This window comes from Balaenoptera acutorostrata, chromosome 4 (assembly GCF_949987535.1).
Source record: "Balaenoptera acutorostrata chromosome 4, mBalAcu1.1, whole genome shotgun sequence".
NCBI classification, from domain to species: Eukaryota; Metazoa; Chordata; class Mammalia; order Artiodactyla; family Balaenopteridae; genus Balaenoptera; species Balaenoptera acutorostrata.
The window spans coordinates 52,130,947-52,150,284 of NC_080067.1; the positions used below are offsets into that span (position 1 = coordinate 52,130,947).

The following is a 19,338-nucleotide window of genomic DNA, read 5'->3' on the forward strand; positions in this document are numbered from 1 at the left end:
AGGCATATCTTAACTGTTTATTCTCAAACAATGCGTGGTACATTACTGACAACACTGCATTCCTAAATTGGGGGATTGACTTGACGATATATTAAGAGGATTTTCAATATTGATAAAAATCTGTTTTTCCCCATGAATTATTTAAGAAAAGTCTGATCAATACATATGTTTTCTTTAAAATACTCAGATTGATTGTGTCTTCCTTTATCTAGAAAACAGACAAGACCTGATTCATAGTTATCTGCAACAAAAGGCAATCAAAAATAATAAAGATAATGTTAGAATTTTTTCAATGTACCTCTGTATTCCAGATTTTCAAACACCCCTCAAGATCTCCTGCGGCTAGGTATCAATTTGACTTATCAGTAGACACAATAATGGAACCAACAACATTATGAGCCAAAAATTCAGCCAGAAGGTGCTTCTTAAATGTATCCCAGAACCTGACATACCCAGATCCTCCACATGACACCAGGTTGACTCCCCGTAATATGTAAGAGAACCCCTAATTAAGAAACTACAAACACAAGAAACATCTTCCTCACTGGTTTGCCCTGTAGGAAGCATATGGATGTTGGAGAGGTGAGTAGCCCCAAAATCAACTACCAGCACTCTGATTCTCTCAAATATAAACTGGAAAAAGCCCTATGATACCTTCACTGGTTTTTGTTGAATATTAAATGAGATAGGATGTGTAAGATGTTCCATTAAATCTAGTTACCACTACTTCATTCATTATTTTGATATTATTTGGGTTTTCAATTTTGATAGAAGTAATCTGTTACTTCAAAAATACTAATTTCAACATTATGATAATATTCCAATTATCCAAACACCTCCAAATAGATCCAATATATCCAAATATATCCAATATTCCAAACACATCTTTCTTAATTACCCATTGGACACGTATACCAAAGAAGTAAAATTCCTCTTGCACAGAGCTGGATGCATATATGTAGTTATAGCAGCATAGCTATTGATTCCTCTATGTAGCTGTATGCTTTGAATTCTACTTATGAGCTTGTGTTTTAATCTTTCATCAAGAATTCATTGTAAGTCCTTATGGAACACTTTCTTGGTTCATAGGCTTAGAACTAACTTTTTCATTTTCCATTTTTATATGCTTGTAGAAGCACTTTACCTAAATTATTCTTCTGTGGCAAAGTTCCTATTATTATTTGATAAATCTGTAGAAGACTTCCAATTTGCTTCACAAGTGTGCTGCCTATTAACAATCATATCTGTTCAAGGTAGAAATAATGGTATGTAGCCGCTTCAGTGGAAACAATTTGGGAATACTGATAACAGCAAGAAGAATTAGTGTTGAGAGCAATTTCAGGATAATAGTTCATTTTGTAAGTATAAGTGCGTCCTGGAAAATAGAGAGTTTTAGAACCTAACTGTTTCAAGGTCTATTCTAAATATTTCACAATGGTTCTAAAACTCTATAAGGGTATACCTTTATTGACTTTTAATGCAGAAAAATTATATAAGAAAATCATGCAGATGTTCCATCTGCAAATTGAATATGAGAAAGTGAATGTGGAAAACATGGTTCAGATATGTTTCTTTTTTCAATCATATAACATATATATGTCTAGATTCCTAATGTTAAGGAAAAATATTTCTAAAATTAAAAAATTACTTTTTTAGGTGAAAGGTCAAAACTATGCATTGTTCTCAGGAGCAGATTTTTACTTTGGGAGCATGTAGGCTGCATCAACACCACACTAACACAGCCAATGAAGACAAAGGGGAAATTAAGCAAATAGTTATTTAATCTATTATAATATCAAATAACTATGGTAAATCATATGTTAGCATACATCTTAGAAGAAGCTCTAACCAGAACTCTGACTTATTCTGGAAAGGATTCGTAGTTGGTAAAGACACCCAAGGCATTACCCATAGCCCGCCACCAAAAAAATTAAGACAAAGAGCAGGCAGCTCTCTTGATCAGCAGTTAGCAGCAGCTATTTCAAATTTTGCTATTGCCCCCAATCTCCAAGTTTCTCACTATTTTCTCATAGCCCATTTTGATAATAAGTGCCAGTGTGGTCATCTCAAGACTCAACCCTTCTACCCCATGTAGACCTAAGCTTTGGCTCATATATTTGGAACATGTTTCTTGCTGTGCCTTCTACCCTACCAAATCTCTACGCCACGGCTACAACACCAATTCTGATTGTTGCCCAGAGTTTTTCTCACTCTGATCCTGACATACGCAGCACTGTATAAATTGCTTGTGGGGTCTGGTCTAGCTCCTGCTCCCGGACCCATCTTCCTGAATCCTAACCTCGTCTGCCATGGCCTGTGGCTTCCTGTGACCTGGTGCTGGCTGTTCGCTAGACGCAGTCGAACTCTACAAGACCTCGATCGGATTAGATTGAACTTTCTTTATTGTTCCCTGCTCCAACACTTGACAATATATCAAAGCAGTCTACAGTCAAAATATAAATATATATTTTACCTGTGGCTGCAATGCTTTTTCTTGCTTCAAGGAAGCAAAGCCTCATAACAGCATTATTGCACTCAGTGTCCATCTCAAAGGAACAGGCTCCCAGAGTAGCCTGGTCAGCCGTGGGGTGGGTGGGGCAGCTCTTCGCAGCACCAGGAAGCTTTTGAGGCTCTATATCTGAGATGGAGAGAAGCCAGGTGTCTTAATGAACAGATATATGCTTTTCAAACAAAACACTTATGAAAAACAATAGGCTCACCCCCATCACAGCCTCCAAAGACTCCAGCAAATCTCACAATAGGTTTCCAGTCAACATCCACGGAGCCTTCGCTGTTCACTTCCTCAACCCTAACTTCAAGGATTGCTTGATTCCATTTTTATTTCTCATACTCCATACAAGCTTACTGTGTTTTCCCTTGATGTGAATTAATAGGGACTTCATTTTATAGTCCCTGCTAACACCTTAGAGATCCTGATACGTTCAAGACAAATGTGATTTTAATATCATGGCATTTTCAGCTTATTAATCATTAATATTAAGCTTGCAAATAATTTGATGTACATGAGATACAACTATGTAATGTATTTCAATGATCATTCTTAAGCAATATTATTTTAGTGAGTTACCCTGGAAAGGATATTCCTAATGGTGCTTCAATTATCTAATGATATCATCTCCAAGCCACACTAATAAAAACTGGGGATATTCATCTCAGAATCTATAAATAGTCTGCACACAGTTATGAAAAACCTATACAGAGGTGTCTTCAAAATTTCAAAGCAAGAAATCTATAGCAGTGCCTCTTGTGTCTTTTATAAATTTGACATTATCTGCTTTTCTTTCCTATCTGTCTGGCTGTTTTTAATCATAGCCACAATTAGGTTCGCTATCAGAACAAGACTGTGCTCTCCTGAGGACTAAGGCAGACAAAGAGGCAGAATTCCACCCTCTCCATGGAGGGTTCAGATGAACCCTCATGATTAGCTCTTTGTACATAAAGCAGGTCAGAGTTTTGTGCCTGCAGCCAAGTAAACTCTAAATCTCTTAAGTTAGTCATCTTCCTCCTAAAAAATTACTCCCTTAGCTTTTCACACATACACACAAAAGCTGTATCTGATGACCAGTCCTTTCATAAGGTCTAACTCAGCCTCTGTGAGTTTATCCAGTTAAGACAACAGAAACTCACTGGGCCATGAGGAATGACATATCCATTACCCAAATAAATTAGTCTAAGGAAAAACCTTTAGTATCTAAAGAAACTAAAATAAAATGTGAAAGGCAATTGTCAAGACATTTTGCTTAAGTATAAAATATTCATCTGCTATGCTAAACTCCCATAAAATACAATTTACTCCCATCTCATGCTCCTCACAGGTTTCTAAAGCAAGAAATAATTTAAGATTTCCAGGTGGTGTAATATTTAATACAAGCTCTAGATTGAGCCTGAGCAGCCTATCAAGTGAACACGAGTTCCCATTTTCCTACCAAGGAGTGCCCAAGGTTCAGCCAAAGGCAATCTGGCAAGGTTTATTGGCAAAAAATAAACTAGAAAGAAATGAGAGGCATGCTCCCTGCTGTCAGTAATTCAGAAACGCTGATGTAGCATAAAGAGAAGGAACGGCAAGCCATGGAGAATTTGCTAAGCCAAGTAAATCTCAAGGTTCTTTTTAGTCACTTTGACGAGACAACGATATCACTAATCCCTTGTGCTTATAGCCAATCATCTATAATTTAGGAGCAAGCTGCAGCAGGTCCACGAACAAACAACAAACAGCTTACTGTGGCTGAACTCAGCCACATTATTTTAGTTGCAAACTTAACGCTCACCCGATTTTGATTTTAGCAGCCGCTGATAAGCAGGGTGAAGGACATAGTGAGCATTTTCTGTGCTATTGTTCCACAGAACAGTTTCTCCATCATAACTCCCTATTATGAGCCAAGACAGAGAACAGAAATTGCCAGAAAGTTAGATAGAAAATATGAACAACAGCAATTAGAAGAAATCATTATCGAAATAACTTACACGGAATCTGGCACTTCGTAAGTTCTCACTATGTATTTGGAGATATGAATGAATAGTAATTACTAGTGTTTTTATTACACTTTAGAACCTAGAAACTTCATGAAATATCTGTTCAGTAAGTGTGATAGAAATTATTGTTATATCTTTTTCATTTTATAGTAATAAAGCAGTCAGAATAAAAGCTTTGTAATGAAACAGCTTGAGTCTGAGTCCTGGTTCTACCACCTACTAGCTGTGTAACCTTGGGCAAGTTATTTAACTTTACTTGATGCCACAAGTTCCTCACCTATAAAACTTGGTTAATAATTTTATTTTTTTCATAGGGCTGCTGTGAAGAATGAAAAGCACTTAGTGCCTAGCATATTACAAATACTGAAAAAGTGTTAATAATTTTTGTCATATTTGTTTATTACTGAGTGAGGGCAAACCAATTAAGTCCTTCTGGGTTTCTGTTTCCTACATTCTTCGTGTGTGTGTGTGTGTGCGTGTGTGTTCTTTTCTTTTAATTGAAGTATAGTTGATGTGTGTATGTTCTTTCAGTTCCTTCTCTTTTATGTCCTTTATTGACTGTTGCTTTCTCCAATCTTAAAACTTTCCCTACACAAAGTCCTTCCCTACTGCTCATTACAGAAAACATAGAAAAGCCCAAATAGCGAGGCTAAGTCTGACCAAGCCTGTCCTGGGAGGAGCAGTGCGTGCCCAGACCACTGCTCGCAGCAGCCCAGTGAGGAAAGCTCCCTAGTGAGCAGAGTGCCAACATCAAGTGGAGAGCAGAAGACAAGAGCTGAGTGGGCTGTACTGATGGTGTCTTTCTTGGGATTTGGAGAGAGAAGAGAGTAATACATGCTGAACTCTGCATTGTCCTGGAGAGGGCAGCCCGTGTAACTCACAAACTGCCCGAGGATGATGGGTTTCCATGGATTAGCTGTCCGTGGGAGTAGACTTCCAGCAGCTACATAGCAAATTCAACTGCAGAGTTGGCCCTCCAGAAGATAATCAGGCAAGTTCTGAAAACAATGAAACTTTAAGTGTAGATAGAGCAGGAAACCTTGTATTGTAACACTTCATAGATATCCAAGCTCTTTTCCTGTAATTTTTCATTCCTCTTAAATGATGACATTTTTGGTTCTATAAAAAAAAATTAGTCTGTCAAAATACAGACTTGATAATTTCATGGTGCAATCTGTCTTTATAAATTGGTTTCTTTGGCTGGAAATGATTCAGCAATTTCTGATCCTCTTTAATATGTCACGTCAAAGTATGCCTGTAGATCCTTTCAAGAGCTTGGATTTATAGACGTTTCATGAGACCAGTCTTTAACCAATGTTATTTAGACTAAGTTGTGCCAAAGGGTTAATGTGTTCCCATTATAAAATATCTGAGTGCTACAGAAGTGTGATTTGTACCCAACAGCCCTAATGCTGCTCCTCAAAAAAGGACAGTGAAAATAAAAGCTTGTATTTACTGATGAGCTTATTGTGAGCGCTGGGTTAAACCCTTACACAGATTATCTTGTGCAATCTTCACTATAAACCAAGATACTGATATATTATTATTAATCAGAAAAAATTATAATTTAGAGTTTAAATAACTTACTCAATATGAGGTAGTGGCAAGTGGTGGAACCAGGATCTGAAGCCAGGTAGCCAAGCTCAGGAGCTGATGGTCATAACCATTATCACCCAGCCCTAGAAATAAGGACCAAGAGTATCTCTAAGGGCAAGGACTGCTTCTTTAAGAAATCTTTTCAGTTTGCAGTTGAGAAAAGGCTTTTTCAAAGTGAGTGAGGCAAAAAAAATACAATTTTCACAACTGATTGTCAAGTGAAGGTTCAAGTAACCTGTAACAAGAATTTGTGGAGGTAAAAATGCAGTACGTAAGATATCATTACGGTGTGTACTCCTCCCTTCCATTCTTCAGGCTGGATGAAAAACTGCTTGAAGTTTTTACTTAGAGTAAAACAGACTAATAGCCCTAGTAAAAAAGGATATAGCATTTAGCTGTGGATGGATATAAAAGTGATACAGATATTGAGTAGCCGTCATGCACTTGGATGGTGTGATTTGAGAGGTCTAAAAGATACTGCTGCCCAAAATTTTATCCCTACTTGTCACCCATAAGGCTGACTTCCCACACTGAACTTGCTTTTGGATGCTCTCCTGAATTGTCTGGTAAATTATAAATAGTTAATATCAGAAGTTTAATCTTCCTTTCGTAATCATTAAACCAACCATGTATGCATTTATCAGATTAATTATCCACAACCAAGACCCTAGAACAAAATTTCTCCAACATGGAACCACCAAAAGGTTTTTGACAGTAACAATAAAAAAGGGTAGAGTCTGTGGGTCCTTTTTCATACAGCATCTTGAGGAACTATATTTGTGGAACACTTGAAAATGCCACTTCAAAGAAATGGGATGGAGGACAGATATGTTTTCAACAGAAACAGTAGTTTTTAAAAGGTCAGTATTCTGGGGCACTTCTGGTGAATTTGAGGACAGACCAGAAAAGACAGAGAATGAAATGTCTTCTGCCTGGTAGGGAAGGGAGGAGGCTAAAGTTAAATTTGGGGGGCATCAAAATATGGGGCCTGTTTCCTCTTGATTGCAGCTCTGGCTCCCAGCCTCTGGTAAGCCTCTCTCTCCTTCTAGAGCCAGACACATTTCAAAGGAGCATTTGTAATCCCAGGCTTGGTGTCTCCACCCACGTTCTCGCTTCACCTTTCTGAAATCCTGCTTTCGATTCTGCCCATGCTAAAGGTCTCCCAATTGCCCTGCCAGTGTAACTAACTCCTCACCCTCTGATGGATGTGAGTTTGTTCCTGGAAACTCTTCTGTTTCCAAACGCCCTGCTTCTCTTCCTGCCTCCCCAACCTTTCATTCTTTGTACTCTACTTAACCTCCCTTTTCTCTATTTCTCTTGTTAATATGGACATTACTTACTGTCATTCCTCCACTCCCTTCTCACTGCTCAAAAGGGCTTGTTCAGAGATTTTGTATACCACCGTAATTTCCAATCTCACTTCTATACAAATGGCTCTTAAATTTGTCTACATTTAGAACTTTTTCCAGTGTTGAGTCGTTTCCACTTGACAGCTGACAGTTCCATTATAGTTTCCATCAGCAACATATCGAAAATCCAAATTTTTCATCTTCACTCCACAGGAAGACTCCCTAAATTCCCAAAATTGGTTAATAGACCAGAATTCCAACTTCCTGCATGTCTTTCTCTTCCCTAGTCAAATAAAATACTCAGATTCTTCCTCTGTGATATGTTACATATTCATTCCTTCCTTTTTATTTTAAATAACCAGTGACAGCTTCCTAGCTCAGCACTCACTAGCTCATGGTTGAAAATTTTTAATAGCCTCTTAACCCATTTCACTGTTTCTAGGCTACCCACCTCTAGTACATTCTTCATCCTGCAACCAGATTAATCATTCCATTCAGGAGCTCTTAATATACATTCATTCTACAAGCATTTCTTTTCTCCTTGGAAGTCCCTGTTCATGGTGCTGCAGGGGACAGAGCCATGAACATAAAGTGACTAAAATGTAAAGTGAAATGTGCTAAGTGCCAAGGAAGTACTGACCAACTGCCATGGAAATCCAGGTATAGAAATCACAGAAGGCTGAGTGAAGGGGTTATTTTTGAGCTGGACCATAACGGATGGGTAAGATTTGGAAGAGGGTCACTCTAGGCAGAGTGGGGAAACAGCATGATCAAAAGGTAAGGCTAAGGCCCTGTTAAAAACCATTTCTTCGTTTTTTCCATTTCCTACATGACAAAATTCAAATGTCTGGGGGCCTGTTATTCAAGATCTAATAATATTTGGATCCAATCAACTTTTTTAGAGTTTTTCCCTCTATCCTTCTATCCTTGGTTTTCAAAGTAAAATGTGAATGTCCAGCTATTTGAGAGGGCTACTAGAAGCCACAGGGTAAATATGGCATGCCTTCCTAAGTGTTCATTTTACTCAAAGGGTTTTAGGGAAAATGTTTTTATATTAAAAATAAGGATAGGGCTTCCCTGGTGGCGCAGTGGTTGAGAATCTGCCTGCCAATGCAGGGGACACGGGTTCGAGCCCTGGTCTGGGAAGATCCCACATGCCGCGGAGCAGCTGGGCCTGTGAGCCACAACTGCTGAGCCTGCGCGTCTGGAGCCTGTGCTCTGCAACAAGAGAGGCCGCAATAGTAAGAGACCCGCGCACCACGATGAAGAGTGGCCCCCACTTGCCACAACTAGAGAAAGCCCTTGCACAGAAACGAAGACCCAACACAGCCAAAAATTAATTAATTAATTAATTTAAAAAAAAAATAAGGATACATGAATTCATGAAATAGAATGTAAAATTCACTGGATTTTATAGATAGAATGCAAGTTTTCAAATAACTTTCTTGCTTGCAGGAGCTGTTTTGAGCTGTTAGGAGTATTCAGAGGCTGTTTCTGAAGCACATCTCATGTTCAAGCCAAGCAATACTCTTACTGCTAAGTACGCTTTGCATTTCTAGCTGCCTTTTTTTTTTTTTTAAGATTTATTTATTATTTATTTAATTATTTTATTTATTTTTGGCTGCGTCGGGTCTTAGTTGCAGCACGCAGGATCTTCGTTGAGGCGTGGGGATCTTTCGTTGTGGCACGCCGGCTCTTCGCTGTGGTGCGCGGACTTCTCTCTAGCTGTGATGTGTGGGTTTTCTCTTTTCTAGTTGTAGTGCACAGGCTCCAGGGCACATGGGCTCTGTAGTTGTGGCGTGCGGGTTCCAGAGCTTGTGGGCTCTGTAGTTTGTGGCACAGCAGGCTCTGTAGTTGAGGTGCATGAGCTCAGTAGTTGTGGCACGTGGGCTTAGTTGCCCCGCAGCATGTGGGATCTTAGTTCCCTGATCAGGGATAACCCATGTCCCCTGCATTGTAAGACGGATGCTTTACCACTGGACCACCAAGGAAGTCCCCTAGCTGCTTTGTTTTTATTCACAATGGGCTCTTCCATTCCTCCATGGATTTCCTTTCACACACAGACCCACATCTACCTGTCTACACACCCATTTGTTAAGGCTATCTTGTTCTGTAGTCTTCCTTAATAACTAGTGCTGAAAGAAATATTTCCCTTTTCTGACCTCTTACATCATTTGCAGTTTACTTACAACATTTAATTAATATTATATAGTCTCTGCTCCTCTGCTAGATTGTAAGCTCTCAGAAACCGGGGATCGTGTCTTATTCTACAACCCTCAGTGGCAATCATAGTGACCTACACGTATTAAGTATTCAATAAATATTTGTCAAATGAATGAAGGAAAAATTATCTGCTCAGATGTTACCTCCTTGGGTAAGCCTTCCCTGACCACCCAAGCTAAAGACTCTTCCTTGAGTTTCTCATTCTTCATCTACATCATTTTTCTTTATTACATTATCATTATGTGATATTGGGGTCTTTACCTATTTGTCTGTTCCTTTTCTGTCTCTCCTACCATAAATAGGCTCTAGGAGAGCAAAGACTTTGTTTTTTCCCCTCAGCATCAGTAGTGCCTAGAATAGTACCTAGAAAATAATAGGCATTTTATTAAAACTTGCTGAATCAATATATGAATTATTTTATTTTTAAATCAATAATTTAATATTAATGTAACCTTAATATTAAGGCTTAGCAAGAAAAGATAATATAGATAAGGTAATTTGCAGTTCTGAAATTGTCATTAATCTCATAATAGCTTTATATGCATATATTTTTAATTTTCTCTCTACCTATTGGTAAGTTTGGTTGAAGAGGTTACCTTTTGGGAATGGAGAATGTGAGGGTGGGAGTGAGAGAGAAGCGATCAGTCCATATCTCTTCTATTATCTCTCAGCCAAAATACAATGTCAGATGTCTTCTTTGCCAAGCTATCCATATTAACTAGGTATATTTAGGGAATACCACCCAAAGGCACAAAATCCTTTTCATAAGATGGTATAAAAAGCCCTTCTGATATTTGACCTTGTGTGTCATAATGGTGAGAAACTAATTAGCTGCCACCTTTCCCTTGAAACGTAACCTGAAGCTTTCATTTGAAATGACAGTTATCCTTAAAATACCTTCAGAATCCACACTGTATTTCTTACTTTGTACATTTCCAAGATAACTATTTTTTTTAAGTTTGTACTTTTGCCAAAAGTAAAATTGAAGTGCAGAATGAGCCAATTTTTAGGCCATTTTAGGAGTCTGAGAGATTTGTTCTTTCTGACATTGAAGGAGTTTACTAGTTCCATTCCGCACCTCACATTTGAAATCCTGGGAATACTGCTACTGAGTCATTGTGTCTTCTTGTGATGCCGACCTTATCTCTAATTCAGAATTTAGATATGATGACCAACTTTGTGAAAGCAAAATTAGTTTACCTGTCCAGGGCAAATTTTTTTTTAATGTCTTAAAAAACAATCTCTTTTAGGATGAATGAGATAGGAAAATAACTTTTACCAAAACTTATCATGTAGAAATTGTCATGGTGAAAACAAAAGAACACAGTCAACTATTTGTTCCCTCGGAGGTTAATTGTTCATGTTTTGTTACTCTAATTATCATAAGAACGTATCCGTGTTCGATCCATTGCTTTTTAGGCCAAAAGGATTATCTCAAAGATAGAGAATGAGGTCAAAATAAATCAGTTCATTTTTATTCTTTTTCCTAAAATTTGTGGAGTCCAATTTTGGATACTGAAACTGTCACAAAATTAGTTTTGAGGGTTATTTGTGAATTTCAAACATACTCGCCCCCTCCTAGCCTCCAACAAGATTATTCAGAATAAGTCACAACTTTGGAAATTTTCATTCTGATTCTTATCCTAATAATAGAAACTGACTGAGTCATATATAAGATTATGTATAGTTCCTTAGCAAGGCAATTATTAAGAATTTAATATCTTGTGATAGATAAGTTTTATTGTTGAGGAACTTCAAATCCCTAATCTCATTTCCCTTAAAAGAACTTTTAGAAATAAAATTATATCAACAGCTATTTACTGACCATTTACTTTTTAAAGGACGCTACTATCAATCATATTTTCAGAATTATTTGAAATTATATGAAAGATTCTCTTTTTATTTGTATAAGTCTAGATATTTTACAGAGATAAAACCTTCATAAAGAGAGGTTTCTCCTTTAACTAAAAGAAGAGAAATAAAGTGGGGAAAACAAAGAGCTTGAGTTTATTTCTACAGAGAGCTGTAAATACAGAATCATGGAATTTTAAGGCATAAAAATAAGATCAGGGCTTCCCTGGTGGCGCAGTGGTTGAGAATCTGCCTGCTAATGCAGGGGACACGGGTTCGAGCCCTGGTCTGGGAAAATCCCACATGCTGCAGAGGACCTAGGCCCGTGAGCCACAACTACTGAGCCTGCGTGTCTGGAGCCGGTGCTCCGCAACAAGAGAGGCCGCGATAGTGAGAGGCCCGCGCACCGCGATGAAGAGTGGCCCCCGCTTGCCGCAACTAGAGAAAGCCCTCGCGCAGAAACGAAGACCCAGCACAGCCAAAATTAATAAACAATAAATAAAAGAAATACAAACTGGGTACTAAATACAGATTCTAATTTAAAAAAAAAAAAGATCAAACCTTAAACTATTATGATTATTTGATTTCACCAGAACTATACATATTAGGTGACTACTTTTAACAAATACAAAGGTAATTGATCATCTATTTACTTAGTTTTACCAACATAAATACAGCTAGGTATTTAACCAGGTATTTTTTAACTGACCCTATGTCAATTCACAACTTTGTCTCTAAGCCTATTTTGCTTAAGGTGATAAGAAACATATTTCTAGAAGTTCTGAATTTGGGGCTTCTTTTTTCTGATGGAAATATTCTCTAGATATGAAAGGTCATATTCCTAAATAACCAGCACGGGCTCTCTGATTCAGGCTTTGCTTAGGCCCATTTCACAGTGACATTTTCCATATCTTGCCTTGTATGCGTCGACTCCCCAACTAGCATGTGATGCCCTTGAAGGAAGGAATCCTGCTTCTTCACTTTCAGTCCATCATTGTTCCTAACTCCATGCTTTCCATCTAGGTGCAGTTTAAAGATATTTGTGGAAAGGAAAGGGGAAAAATCATGGTAAGCTAAAACTCTAAGGTATTGTTAAGTTGATAAATGTGTGTTTTTTTATGTGTTTCTTCAAATGCACAAAACTGATTCATTAGCTTTGACTGACATGGCCAACCTACTCATTCATATTATTTATTTAAAAGAATATAATTGATCTCCCAAGATTTAATGACTCCATCTGTAACTCGGGAATGGTGGAAAGAGCATGGACCTTGGCATAGAATTCTAACTCGGCTGCCTGCTAGCCTTGGCCAGGCTACCCAACCTCTTCAAGCCTTGCCTCCTCCTTTGTGAAAGAGAATGGGTAATACTTAGCTTTCTGGCTTACTGTAATGAGAGAATAGATTTGAATAGCTACTCTGCTTTCCTCTAATTCGGAGTGTAATTACTGGGTAATCAATCTCCCTAATCCTCAGATTCCCTGTCTATTCAATAAACGTTAATTAAGCCATTCAACAAATATCATTGAGCATCTAATAAGCCCCAGAAACTATATATATATATATACATATATATATAGCATATGTATATATATATGCTTATTAAATGCTCAATATATATATTCCTAGGTTAAATAAAGTACAGGAAACTAAACAACACCAAGACAAAAGGGGGCATATTTCCACCCTGGGAGTAAAGAGAAACGTTCTGGTGGAAAAGATACATGAATGAGACTTGAAATAGGAGTAAACATTAGCCACATGAAAAATATTTGGAGAGAGTTCTAGATAAGGGGAGAGAATAAAGGCATGGGGTTGAGAAACAGTACGATTTGTATGGAAACAGTCTGACAGCAGGTTGTTATTTGAGTTTAGAATGTACACAAGAATGGGTGAGTATGAAGCTCAGAATAGTCCAGGCCAGAGGGTGTTTCATGGGGTTTTTTGTAGACACTTTAAAAAGCTTTAAACAAGGAAGTGACATAGACAGATCGCATTGTAGAAAGGAATCACTGTAGAAATCATTAAAATGAGCAAATCTATTTAAGAGGTAAAAGGGAAGCATTACTAGAGGAAAGGACAAATAAGAAGGCTGTGACATTCATGTATGTAGAAATGATGCTCTGAATTATACAGTTTAGTAGTAATAGGAACAGATTTGAAAAAATATTTAGAATATAAAATAGATAAGGCTTAGCGACTACTTGGTTGTGAAGTTGAGTGAGAAGGGAAAACCAAGGTGGATGAACAGGGTGTCTAGCAATTAACTGAAGCTCCGAATCTAAGAGAAGAAGCAGATTTGGGGAAAGGGAATGAATAATACATTCAGTTTAGAATATGTAGAATTTGGGATTGCAGTCAGACGCATCCAGCAAGCAAATGGATAAGTGAGCTTAGAGAGATAAGAGCTGAAGATAGAGATTTGAGATATCTACAAAATATTGCCTACCTTCCAAGAGGAAGCTAAAGATTAGGTTAGATAGTGTATGTAAAGTGCATAATGCTACAAAGCACTATGAATAAAATAAATTGGATAGCATATTTATGTACCTAACTCAATAAATGTAATTTCTATTCCATCTTGGGCAGAATTATCAGACCAATTTCTTTATTTAAATAGAGCCTAAAGTTAAAGTTACAGTATAAGTTAACAGCCTCCTCTGGGTTTTAAAGAAAGCTTAATAAGCTGACGGTCAATCTTCCAGTTATTTCTTCTCAAATCACTAAACTATTATGGAGTTAGCTTAATGGACCATCCTCCCCAAGCCAGAACCAAAAAACTGACCTGTTCTCTTGCCTCTTTTGTTAAATGTCTCTTGGTTAAAAAAAAAGACCCTGCAAAGATCCTGCAAAATCCATCCTAACGTAAGACCTTCTACTTAGGAAATATAATTTTTAAATTCATCAACATGAAAGTAAAACAATATAATTGGGAATGCATTCATTCAATTTTCAATTCCAACCACAGGGATCCAAGTCCTGACAACCTTGTGGAAGATGGAAAAGATGGAGGAAAATGAGAGGAGTGGTAAGTTTTCCTCCACTCATTTCAATCCTCCCAAAAATTCCTCCCCAAGATTATAGAAAGTGACCACCCACCATGTTGGGGAAGCTAGTAAAGTAGTCTTGTTCAGGCTTCAGATGTGGCACTAGGCCTCTCTCTGACGGGACAATGACGCTAAAGCTGGCTGCCTGCCAAACTGCTGAGCTACACCCAGGCCAGCAAGGGTGGCACTAGCACACACTGTAAACCATTAGATAAGATAGGGAGTAAGTCATGGGACTTCTTGAACCTTGAGGGTCTGGCCAGCCCCCGGGGATCAAGAACATTCTCAGACTTAAGAGTTAAGACCAAGGCATTTACGACAACAACCAGAGCTGCAAACTTGCACGTAGGTTGATTGTTATCAGCCTGTGGCCTGGTGCTAAAAGCTGGGCTCCTTTGAGTGGCAAACTGAAGTCTCAGCAATGGGGTGGACGCACCTCCTGGGACGTTCCCAACTGGGACTCCAGATTGCTGTTCAAGGGACTTCCCAGCGCTGCTTGGATCTGGATGTAGCTGCTTCCCCAATTCGGTGATGTATAAACCTGTCTTTACCATTCTTTCTTAGTTAGTTATACTATTCTTTTCTTAATTAGTATACTGTAATCTTTGTTCATTCAATAAACTCTCTCTAAATTCTTGTGTGAGTGTAGAGTGGTTATTTTGCCAGCGAATCCTACTAACCTTGAAACCGAAAGTAAGGCTTTCAGCAAAACACACCAATACAGGTCAAATCATTGGGTGTTCTTTTAAACCACTTGTGGATGACTCTATATATCTAATCTTGAAAAATTTCCCCTTGTAACCAATTAAAAAACCTCACATTTGATGCTATTTCTAGCCATGGATGTATAAAAAATATAACTAAGAAAATGGTGTATCTCCATAGTTTTGATTAACGCTGATTAATTTTTAAAGTTCTTTTTTGTTACGTTCACAATTTAAAGTGGCTCAGCTGTATACTACACAACTACCCTGCCATGATATTAGAGAACTTCACTTATTCATTGCCATAGCCTAATTATAGAGATCATTAGGCCGTAGTCTGCTGGAGTGGTTATGAGTCATTGATGGATCATGATTACTCCCAGGGATGTGAAGAAGCTGTACCTTTCAAAGGTGGGGATGATTAAATTAGTTCTTAATAGCACGTAGAATATACGTGCTATTAAGAACTATAATTAATGAACTATGCTTTCTTTACTTATAGTCAAACAACCCCTGAAAACTAAGCTGTGTGTGTGTGTCACTATATTTTCTAGTCTGTGTGTTTACATTTGCATTAGGCAAAAGCCTTCCCTATGACTGATAAAAATCCCCAAATAAATACTGCTGGTCTTCTAGGTATAAAATCTGATTTAGTCCTACTTCAAACCATTAAGATCATATTTCTATAGTGAATAATCTTGGTCAAATTACCTATTAGAGCAATATTTTGTGAACTGTTGAATTTATGGACAATATATTTTCAAAACACATCACACTTTAATTTTCCTAGTGCTTATACAATGCCATAGAAAAGGCCATTTATGATCCCTTAGTTCTCTCAGGAAAAGAGGAAAGAAAACTAATTTTCCTTATAATGAATGGAAAAATTGCTCCTTGAGAAGAGTAAGTGGGCTGTGAAAGGCCCTTCTCTGCACTGATATGAAGGAGGTGCTAACATAGATTTCAGCAGGCTGTTCCCCTCTTGTGCTGTCATTTAAACTAAGTGACAAGAGAAGAAGGAATGAGTTCCTTTTACAGTTGAAGGAATGCAATTTATACATTAAGAATTTATTGACTATAAAATTTGGGAAACTTTTGGATTTAATCCCCAGGAAGTGGTATTATGTTTCTATCTGGAATGGTTAAAGAAGAAGATTCCCAAAGCCAGGAGAAAGCAATGTAACACTTCTCAAAGCCACTCAAACTACATGATCTTAAAATATTTTATTCACAAGCATTCAGTCAATTCCAAATACAGTTTCACTCACCTAGGTCACCAGCGAGTTAAAGATGCAGAATCAGTCAGGATTTCTATGTTCTTTTTTCTTTTAGATTTTGATTTAAATAAAACTTTCTCCTTTTACCTTCCTACAGTTTTGCATGAAGCACATCATACCTGTCCCAGCCTGTAACCAGAATTGTCTTCTTAAGAACCAGGATGTGTGAAATATCCACAGCTCCCTCTTGCCCAACATTTAGTGTGTGGTGACAATAGCCATTGAGGTCCCAGACCTTCAAGAGAAATATTAAAATCAGCTTTGAGACAAGAAAAGAAAATGTCTTCTTCAATGAGTACATTAACAGGGTGTAATAGGATTATTTTACACGTTTTTGTTTACATCCTGGACTAGGGTTGATTCACTTGAGATACATAATAATTAAAGAAAATCCTCTCACCATTTGAATTTAGCTATTATATTTATTACTCGTTTTGTAACCTTATCAGTCTATTCTAACATTGTTGATTCAAAGGCTATAAATAAGTGTATATTTTTTAGGTGGAGACTATGCAAAATCATGAAAAGCCACATTTTGGAGTCTGTCAGAATCCTGTCTCTTTCTCAAAGTGTCTTTCTAAATTTTGGTTTCCTCATTTATGACACAGGACCTTTACTCTTCAGGCCTGCTTGGAATTTTAAACAGCTGATACAGAGCCTGAAAAACGGTCATCATGTCCTAGGTTTCCTATCTTCTGCCAATAAAACCTCCTGTTGACAGTGCGTGCCAGACCCAAGCCCACAGAAGCACAAGCAATTCCAGTTTACCTCCTCAGGCAGTGGGTGAGGATGTAGACCTGATTGGTGTACTTTAAGAGAGGAGGTCATTAGGTCACCAGCAGTTAAAACTAAGCCCTGCTATGAAACATTATTGGTTCATCATCAAAGAGCAAGTTGGCACCTTCTATCAAGATTAAAACACATATACGCTTTGCCTCAAAAATTCAACTTCTAGAAAATCATCACACAGAGACACTCATATGTATGAAATGACATATTTTGAAGGATATTCTGGATGCTTTGTTTACAAAAGCTAAAGATTTAAATCAACTTAATTGCTCACTAACAAGAGACTGAACATCAGAATATGGAATATCTACAGTAGCATATAATGTAACTATTAAGAAGAATGAGTCACCTCCAAGTGTCTAAGCTTTGCCCAGAGTTGACAAGCTATGGAAACTTAAAGCAAGTTGCTTTATCTCCTTGGGCTTCAGTTTCCTCCTCTGGTATAATAATAGTACCAACCATGTAGAGGTGTGCGTGTGTAAAGGGCTTAGGACAGTGCCTGGTTCATAGTAACCATGTGATAAAATTTAACTAACATCATTATTGTTGTTGTTTGCATTCATATGAATCAATGTCCAATACAGGGAAATGCAAAATGCAGAACAGCATGGACAGTGGACTGCCACTGAGAAAAAAATGGTGCTCATAGTCTAGAAAGATGTACAAGAAACTAGTACCACTGGTAGCCACAAGGGAGGAGCTGGGAACAGGGGTGAGAAAGAGACTTTCTTTTCACTGTATATCCCTTTTATGTTTAAAATTTTATTGTGTGCATACATTATTCAAAACAATTAATTTAAAAACAGACACTTCAAAACCGTGATAAATAGGGCAATACTTTTAAATCTTTGATTGCATAGGTAGTGGGTTTTAGATTCTAAATTATAGATGAGATTGGAAAATATCATTCATTCTTGTTTCTTCATAGAATGTGGCCAGCGCAGCTCAACCTTGATTTATGCATCTTACATACCTACACTGAAATTGCCAAAGTTCAGAATTCTGTTGTGCTATTGTGATAAAGATAAATGTACCTTCAAAAGCTGTGATTGTAATACTAAATCCACACTAACTTCTAATATGTCAAGGCTTGAGCTGAGACATTGAGGGGTATACATGCTCTTCACCCACATCACTTTGTTCTCCTCTAAATATGGCTCTTACCAAGTCCACCTAAAATAATACCCACAGAAAAGTATTGTAAAGACGTGACTGTCTCCAGATCCTATCAAGCTGTGACCCTTAGCTGGGACCATTTTTGCAAACATCTACAAGTCTGCCCTACCCTAGACTCTATGACCAGTTATTCCTAAGATAGGGATAAAAATAACCTAATCCATTCCCTTCATTTTTCACTTCAGCCTTGTATCCAAGGACTGGTAAGTGGGCTTCTCACTTGTTCCTTTTGCCTAAGCCACTAATACTCCAGTTCCAGTTATTCTTGTGTTATTCTACCTTGACTATTGGGATTGGGATTATCCCATTACCTTCCCACATTTTACCAGTTCTCCCATGAACTAGATTACTTTACTTAAACACATGCTCCCAGCCCACACCTCATGCCATTAACCTTCCCAGAGGCCACGTTCTGCTGATTTCTAGAGATTCTCACTGCAACATGCTTCACACTGACCGTTGCAGCCTGGAATCTCCCGGAATACTTGCCCCCAACTTCCATAATGTTCTACCTACATATCCAGGAAGCTTTCCACTACCCTCCCATGCAGCCTACCTGAATGCATCTTACGACCTAACACGGAAGGTACATCTAATTAGCAGCCTTCTGACCCCAGTTATGACAGATATTTGAGAACCATTCAAAGCTTATTCAAGAAACTGCCTTCTGTTGCCTCAGACTGTCACAAGTCATCTCCCATCCAACACTGTCATCTCTCTTGAAGCTGAGAAGAACAGAGAAGATTCACTGGTAAGCATGATTTCAGGCTGTAAGTATCTAGTTTTGCCTGAGATCTTGATCACCTTTGCAAAGTAAAATAGCACTTTCCTCC

The 19,338-nt window shown here is 37.9% G+C and overlaps 1 protein-coding gene across 1 annotated transcript in view; it reads right to left on the reverse strand.

The window, feature by feature from the left end:
• The window catches only part of WDR49 (WD repeat domain 49), a 156,904-nt gene that overhangs the window by 32,795 nt on the left and 104,771 nt on the right, over positions 1-19,338 (reverse strand). The window contains 7 exon segments of the mRNA XM_028162686.2: positions 299-486; positions 2,474-2,638; positions 4,290-4,388; positions 6,326-6,382; positions 6,385-6,459; positions 6,613-6,620; positions 16,636-16,775. Coding sequence (XP_028018487.2) covers positions 299-486; positions 2,474-2,638; positions 4,290-4,388; positions 6,326-6,382; positions 6,385-6,459; positions 6,613-6,620; positions 16,636-16,775 — 732 coding nt within the window.